The sequence below is a fragment of the Cydia strobilella genome, chromosome 17 (assembly GCF_947568885.1).
Source record: "Cydia strobilella chromosome 17, ilCydStro3.1, whole genome shotgun sequence".
Taxonomy (NCBI): domain Eukaryota; kingdom Metazoa; phylum Arthropoda; class Insecta; order Lepidoptera; family Tortricidae; genus Cydia; species Cydia strobilella.
Genome location: NC_086057.1, coordinates 14,178,058 through 14,187,003, shown reverse-complemented (window position 1 = coordinate 14,187,003; position 8,946 = coordinate 14,178,058). Strand labels below are relative to the sequence as shown.

The following is an 8,946-nucleotide window of genomic DNA, read 5'->3' as shown; positions in this document are numbered from 1 at the left end:
TGCATCATCCGCACTTGACAGACTGATCAACGTCACCCGGCGCTTACGCTTAAATATTACAATGCTAAAATAGTGACGTACTCAGAAAGTGACGACCTCAGAATGTGACGTCCTCAGAAAGTGACCTAACCCGTAAGTGACCCTCTAAGAAAGTGACATACTCCGTCTATGCCGACAAATTTTATTTCATAATTGCAACTTTCATGGTAGGATTGAAATTCTTGTGTAACGATGCAGGTTTAATGAAACAAACATATCGAAATCCAGAGAGACATTTTTTTATTCCTCAACATTACTCCAGACATCATACAATTCATACAGTCTCATACACACCGACCTATGTTACACCTTCACTGTACATTATTGCGAATAAATACCTACATTGCTTTTTTACATTTAGAGATAGACCAGTTTTAAAATGCGCGCCCCTATACTACCTATGCTCTCATTCAAAATAACCTTACCGGCATAAGGTACATTTATACAAAAAGCAACAGTAAAGTTAGACCAAGATAAGTCTGCAACGATTTTGATAGCACACGCAGTGCAAGTGTTATTTTAAATGTCAAAGTTCTATGAAATTATGACGTATAAATAACACTTCCACTGCGATGCTATCAAAATCGTTGCAGACTTTTGGTTTAAGGCGGTTCCCTGAGCCAGAAGGCGAAAAATGTCCTTATATGATCATGTTTTTCTAAGAGGCGTTGATATTCGTAGACGTGGAAAAAATATATGTAGTTCTTGACTATATTATCTTTAATAACATAGCTTCCGATATACGAATTATGACACTTCGCTCGATACAATTAATTCCTAAAGTAACCTCTAACTCGGACTTATAATCCTACTTTACTCGGTTATTTATTATGTGATACTATAAACAAAAAAAGAAGAAAAAACAATCGTAACATAAATAGTAATTTCATAGCTTTAGAATTTCGATATTGTAAGGTAACGTTTTTAAAATAAATAAAAACCGACAAAATTCGATCAAAATTGACACTTGGCGCGTATGTTCTTTCCCGTTCTTTCTTGCGAAATGTGACAAAGACAGCGGCAAACCGATGGAATGGAACGGCCTTAACTCTATATAGTAAAGGCGGGATTACACCAGTGTGCGGCACTGTTCGACACGAGCATATTAGTGGAATCCCGCCTTCACATTACATAGTTTAACTTCATAAGGTCCAATATAATGTACCTACTCGTACCTACACTCTGTTTCAGTCTAATTAGAACATTTCATAGACCAAATAAATTAGCGGTCCATTGCTTTATTGCTTTATCAAACAATTAAAATTCCTCCCAGATTACTAGACACTAGGTTATAACCAAACGGAGTAGCCATTAACAGGCATTCCCCTATGTCGAAAATAGTCGGCCAATGGTCATACACAATGTATGGACTGACGTTTATCTGACATGGCTATTTTGACGTTACATTTACATTTGACGTTCCTCTCCCCCGCAAAAATTGGCAGACTTTTTTGTACAGCAAATTACAGACGTGGTGGCTCCGTTTGGTTATATCCTCCTAGACTAATAGACATGGTTAAGGCCGTTCCATCGGTTTGCCGCTGTCACTGTCACATTTCGCAAGAAAGAACGGGAAAGACAATGGCGCCAAGTGTCAATTTTGATCGAATTTTGACGATTTTTATTTATTTTAAAAACGTTACCTTACAATATCGAAATTCGAAAGCTATGAAATTACTATTTAAGTTACGACTGTTTTTTCTTCTTTTTTTGTTTATAGTATCACATAATAAATAATCGAGTAAAGTAGGATTAAAAGTCCGAGTTAGATGTTACTTTGGGAATTAATTGTATCGAGCGAAGTGTCATAATTCGTGTATCGGAAGCTATGTTGTTAAAAATAGGAAATTTGTGTACTTAGTGTGACTTTAAGAGGTTATGTTATTTGTAGGCGGAGTAGGTGGGGAGCGCATTTAAAAAATGGTTCATCTATATTACAAATTTGGCAGGAGACATGTCATTTAGACATTAGTTAGGGTTTTATTTAGAAGGATTGTTTTAATATGATATAAAATAAAAATTAAGCAGCTTTAAGCTTCGTTTACTTTAGGCAAGTAGGACATTGCAAGTTACTCGATCAAGTAATCAGTAACACTATTTGACATTGAATTTTTTGAAGGAATAATAAATGCTTTATAAACAAATGCAATTAAAATTAATTATGTTGATAAAGCAATAATTCTAAATAAGACCCATTAGATTAAGAAAGTACGAAGCATTATCTCGTAACAACAGTAAATATTAAAACAATTTTAATAATGTTTCGTTAAAAACAACAGTTGAAAATTAAGAATTACAATCAATAATTGTGCATATGCATATTACAAAATCTTGTAACAGAGCTGACTGATTGAATCATAAGGGTAAAAATATTACAGCGTAAGTGCTCTTAAGTCTAAGTGATGTTAATCTTTAAGGTTGGCTTGTTGTAGCTTAGTACTGAATAGTGTATATAATTCAGAAACGCATTTAAAATGTATGCCAACTACACTTGTGTAATTTACTCTGTTTTTATATATAAGTTGTTAATGCACCCTTATGATTTTATTTACTTAGTTAAAAATCCTTTAAATCAAATATAACTTATTTCTCACTAAGAAATCTTTTAAGAAATAGAAAATAAACTGCAGTGTTTATGTAATAAAAAAATCTTTCTATGAAAGTTACTTTTTGAATAATATAAAACGTAAAACTCTAAAAAAGTTAAGGAACGATACAATAAATGCTTTTACGGAATTGTTTAAGTAGACGTGTACCAAGTATAAATAGGTAATTTCAGTTTAGAAAATAACGCCAAAACTTATTCAAACAAAGTTTTGCTGTAGGCTCTACCAAAATACTTTAATATAAATTTCCCGTGCTGTTTTACTTTTAATTAATCAATCTCATTTTTTAACATTCTTATTGATACAACTTTAATCAAATAACCAATGATTTCTGTAAGAAGAGAGAAGTCCAAGTAATTTTGGTAGTGCCATACAAATCTCATATTTATTCAGAATTAATAAATACCAAAGAGCACCACTGTGAAATAAAATATCCGAAAAACTATGTCGTTGACTAAATATCTACACTATTACTACATACACACCAACATTGCACGACCGATGTAATCTTATTGCCTTTTATCATATAAATCGATTTATTTGATATAAAAACCTCATTGGCTTTAGAGAAGAAAATATAAATATTCCCTTTCCATTGACTCTTTAAAGGCGCTCGCATAATATACAAGAACCATTCAATGGACACCTAATAAAAAGGATTCCTCCGACCTATCACAAACATCGTAGAAAACTTCTTTGCCTTTCGCACCTTATCATAACTATATTACAATAAAACATTTTATGTACAATTAAATATAACCCTAAGTATTTTTACAGAGGAACAAAAAAACTTGAACTATTAGAGCACTAAATGTTCATTTCATGTCGCACGGTTCGGGCCGTAGATTTAGTAGGTTGTCGATCATCATGGAAGTCTTTTGAGCGTTTTTCTGAGTGTCACTTTGCGTCGTCTCAAACTCCTGGCTCTCAGTTGTTTTCGGGGGATAAAAAGCTGATATGGGATCAAAGGTTGGGCATTCAGTTCGCTCGCTATCCCTGCTCCTGGATCCGAAGTATTCTTCGGTGGCTGCTTCTTGGAACTCGCTGGAGCTGGTGACGGCGTCTTCTTGAGGGACTTCTCGCTGGAATCGTTGGAACGGATCGAACCGCTGGCTGGGCAAGTACGGCGGAAAGCCGTACGGCGAGGATCAGGCGGCCGCCAGCTGTCTCCACATCGTGTGTCACATGGTCGCCATGTAGGGCCAGGAGAACGAGCTCCCGGACAGCAGCATGTCCCTGATCAACGTTTCTATGGGCGTCTTCCCTACGAGCCTCACGAAGAACAGTTGCTCAATGACTTGGGAGCTGACGGTTCGGAGCGAGGGCAGCCGGAGTAACAGTTTCCCGAACCTTGTGGGCTGGTTGGGGTATTGACTTCTGCAGTACTCTTCGAGGGCGCACTGGGACTTTTCTTGTAAACTCTCTATGTGGGACACGTCTGACAGGCCGCAGGCATCTGTAAAAGAAACGTTTACTTTAGCAAAAAAAAGGTACAAAAATATTCTGAAACTATATGTAGTTAGTTTTATGGTTAACTTCGCAATGTATTGTAATAGACACAATGTTTATCACCTTTATTGCTATGAATTAACATTAAAAGTGCCTATTACTGCTGTTAAGCACTAGTCATTTACTTTAAACGTAGACTGCACAAACAATCCCGTTTTCTCATAATTTATCCAAAATATCGCATAAGGACAAAAAATACGGTTGTTTTAATGTAAATTGAGCATTACTCTATTTTATTTCAGTTTAAATGTTCTTATAATGTACTTCCGTAAACAAATGCACGAATTAAATGGTACAGAAACAGTTATGATGCTCGTTCTGTAAATCGTTTGAAGGGTGGATGTAAAATATACTTATGTACAGTCAGCTGCATAGAAAAGGCACCCCCCCTGTATAAAAGTTTGTATGCAAAGGTGCTAAGCGAATATCATTGCTGACTGTACAAACAATGCGAGGAAAAGAAATCTTCGTAGGTAATATCTAACATAGGACTCTACATAATAACCTAACGTCTTTGTAACTGTCTTTAATAGTTTATGATTAAAACTAGTTATTTTTAGGATTTTCATCATTAATAAACCATGTATATGTAAGCGAATAGAAGCCAATTCCTATAGTGATAAGCAGTTACCTCAACAGAAAATTCCCGGTTAGATAAGTACTTATCGCTTATCGAATGGCATAAATAAACAGTCACATGATTAGACAACCCCGTATTAAAACCATTATTTAACATGGATTTACAAAACAGATACTGGTCAAGTACCTACAGTGATTTAGTACTAATGACAAACACTAATCTAGTGTGAACGTAGCATAAGGGGCAATTGCAAACTAGTCAAATAATATTCTATTCAGTCTACGATTGATCATTACTTAAATTCATGTTGTCAGGCTTTATTATATAAATGTGATTGCTCAATGAAACACCAACAAACGACAATTTCCACTTGGTTGCATCCGAATGAATTGCATCACTCAAAATTTCGATAAAGGGAAAAGTTTGAGAAACAAATCTACAAGACATAAAATGTAATCCTTCCCCCATAATAAAAACTGGTTAAGTGCGAGCTAAGCTCCTCAGCAACGGGTTCATTTCGTTTAATTTTAAGTACTGTAGTACATATTTTATATATATTGCTTCAGGTTTTCTTGCAGTTGTCAAAACTTTTTCACCTCAGCAGCTCGAACAAGCCTACTTTCGTCTCTCTCTGGAGTGAGGAAAGTGCGACTTTCCTCACTCCAGGGAGTGAAACAATGTAGCTTTTTAATTTAGTGAAGGCCATGAACTTCATACTTTTATTACATTTTTTCTTATGGTATGGTACGGTCCGGTCCGGTACGGTACGATACAGTACAGTCCCGTCTCGTATCGTATCGTATCGTATCTTATCGTATCGTACATATTATAATACTTTTTTTTTCTGTTTATTCTGTGTAATTCGAAATACATTTTAACCTATAATATGTTCTCACTACTGAGGTGAAAAATTATGTGTGCAACACGAGAGCAAAGTTATTTTACATCTCGTGTTTATGAGTCCCTCGCTACGCTCAAGATTCTACCTTAGAATCACTCGCTTCGCTCGTGATTCAATTATAGAATCTTTCGCTTTCTCGGGACTCAAAATAAACACTCGCAAGAAAAACCAACTTTCCTATCTTGTTGCACAAATAACTATTTCACTGTCAGTAGCATGGATGTAAGTAACGGGAGGTAGATATGGCACCAGATCGTCGATCGTGAGCCATCAAATATAGTTCCGGAACCTATATTGAGTAAGTCACACTGACGCCAATGTGTCAAGATTGTCAAATTCATCTATTATATATTGCCTGCATTCTAGTTTTGTCAACTATGAACGTCACGCGTCTACTATTTATAAAAGGTCATTGGTCAGTAGAGATTGAATTAAGTGATGTACATAAATCGATTTTTTTATGTCGCTTCTCTAGGGTAACTCTTTAAACATAATATATCTACCAAATAATATAAGTAGTATAGTAGTAAGTAGTAGTATGGGTCATTTACCGTAAAACCACTTATTTAACTATAGTCTAAAAGCTTCGTTCAGGTGCGACTACTATTTGGGGTTCATCGATTAATTACGTCACACGAATTTTGAGGTTTTTTAACTCCCCTTGTCACACTTGGTCACATTTGGCAAGCCCTCCCCCCCTGGTGTGACGTCACATTTTTTTTAATAAATCGGCAAATCGAATTAAGTATTATTAATATTTTATCAAAATATTTTTGACAAAAGAAATATTAGTAATTTTATAACTCACACCAGATTAGGACAGAAAATTAAACGATTAAAAACGATTATCGTTCCAAAAACTCGTTTTTTAACTGTATAGCGAATAAAATAATTTAAATAAGTTAAAGTGACGTCACAAAGTTTGTGACTTCCCCTTTCCCCTTGTCACAACATGTCACATTTTCTTGACCCCCTCCCCCCCGTAAACGTGTGATGTAATTAATCGATGACCCCTTGAATGTCGCAGTTAAATGGCAAAATATTTTCATGTAAGAAAGAAAGATCTGACAAAACGAGAAAGAACTTTGCGTTCATACTTAACCACGTCTTGAACTTGTGCACGTGTTTTGCAGTAGGACTTAAAGGGTTTTACGGTACTGAGAACTGTATTAGAAAATATCCCAACGAGCATATTTCAGACCTACGGAACCCCAAAACCGCAGATAATAACCCGTGAACACCCCTAATCGGATTAGGGGCCGGCTACATTTGCGAGCGACATTAATATATTTTTATTGTGGCTGAAATGACGCGAACAACACAGTGTACCAACGTCTGGCAAGACATAATTAGTGTTATGGAATAATTAGATTGGTCTACGTCTTATATTTTCTATGGAGATATAGTTTTGCCAGGGACTGTCTCATTACTCTCATTTCAAACATAGACAGAATCATACTGTCTTTGTTTTACGCTATCACCCAAAAGAAAGGGATTAGTATAGTTTTTTTTGTTCTTATTTACTAACACATTTAGTTTGCCAGACTATAAAAATAAGTTGAAGAAGGTGAACTCGTTTTGCGCGTTACTTACTTTAAAATAAAAGTAGTAAGACAGTAATAAACTTTGCTTCACAGACAATAAAAAAATGTAAACTAGGAATAATTTATACAAAGGAGATGAATGTCATTTAATATTATAAAAATGTACCTATTACTGTTTAACAAGGTAATAGTCCACTTAAGAGCTGTGAAAATGGGTCATCAGATGGTAATTAGATAATTTCTATAGGACCCTAATATTATGATGCTTCATGATAGTATGTTAGAAGAGATTTTGCAAAAAAAAGCCAAGTTCATTTAGCAGCAGAATTATTGTACCCATTTATTTATTTTACTCCCAATATTTCCATACGGCTTACTCGGGTGGCCATCAATTACAAGCAGCTGTGACCATTTAACGGACAATTAGTACAAGTGATCGCAATTGTCTCGTTGCGTCATGTCCCGAGACGCTGGAAGGCGTGGACACATGAATTACAATTAATAGATTCATGGGGAACTAGGTTAGATTCATTATACGCATCTGTCGAAATCTTGGGTGTTTTTGGACTTGGCTGTGAACTACCGTGCGCAGTGACGTCGGGGGTAAGGTGACAATACTGGCCAAGCACAGGCGAGTTAAAGGCGAGAATTGGTTGTAATTTTTTTAATGGCTTATCCCTTGTGGGTTTGGCAGGAGGGATTTTGCCAATGACGACGTTTTATGACGTACAACGCACGAAGAGAATGTTCGATGAATATGGTGGATATTTTAATTACTTTATTAGTTATTTGACATATGGATGGTATAGAAAGGATGCCAATCTCTTATGACAGAATTGTTGCAAAAGTGACCGCTTTCAGCTTTAAATAATAGTTCCTAATCTCTCCGGTGGCGCTAGTTAGGATCTGGGACATGAGTATAACATGAACCATATAAGGCAACAAATAACCCGACCAAATTACGTAGGTTGTTTTTGGTAGTATTTCGGTGTATGGTGGTGCCGCCTAATTACTGTTTTTTGATGGACAATTTTCATACATAGAGATTTGGCTCCTTTATATAGTCTCCATGATTTGACAGTTGATAGACGTCAAATAGTACGAACATTTAAAGGAAGTTTGCGACTTCCGGTTCGAGCGCCATCTTGATAGTTAGCATCTTGATTAATTACTTTGTTTTTTGCTCATTAATATTGTTTAAAGTGTAATATCGATAGCTTATTATACAGTAAACTAATGTGGTAGTATGCAGTGAATGGAGAATTAATTTTGAAGCGCGTTTAACCACCATTTTGGAGTCAACGGCCGGTAGTCCACGTGCTTCTTGTAAAGTCTAGCTATCGATTTACAAGAGCTAACAAATCACCGTACACTGTCTTGTACAACCGTACAATTTTTGTCGTTTTTAAACCTCTTAATACCTTGATACTGGCGAAATAGTCCCACTGGGCTGAAGCCATAATTTTAAAAGAAGAAGAAGAAAGGAAGTTTGCATTTTTGTCACGTCGAGCGCGAATTTCGCTTTTAGTTCCCATACCATGTAGTTAACTAGTAAATAAGAATCTTATGACCAAAAAGTATCAATGCAAAGTTTAATAGGTATTGCTAGAGCGGGCTATTGTGTTAAATTCCTGCATTTTGAATCAAACATAAGTTCATCAAAACACAGTATGTAAATACCTTAGAATTACATCCACTTTGTAGATAGGTACTATAATACCCATCAAAGAGACTAATCCCCTTGATTTGTACAAGTTAAACATTACT

At 35.6% G+C, this 8,946-nt stretch overlaps 1 protein-coding gene across 1 annotated transcript in view; it reads right to left on the bottom strand.

The window, feature by feature from the left end:
• Positions 1-258: 258 nt before the first annotated feature.
• LOC134748918 (steroid receptor seven-up, isoforms B/C) overlaps positions 259-8,946 on the bottom strand; it is a 133,106-nt gene continuing 124,418 nt past the window's right edge. Inside the window, exon 4 of the mRNA XM_063683791.1 lies at positions 259-4,101. Within this exon, the coding sequence (XP_063539861.1) occupies positions 3,827-4,101 (275 nt within the window). The 3' untranslated portion in view covers positions 259-3,826. The remainder of the gene's footprint in view (positions 4,102-8,946) is intronic.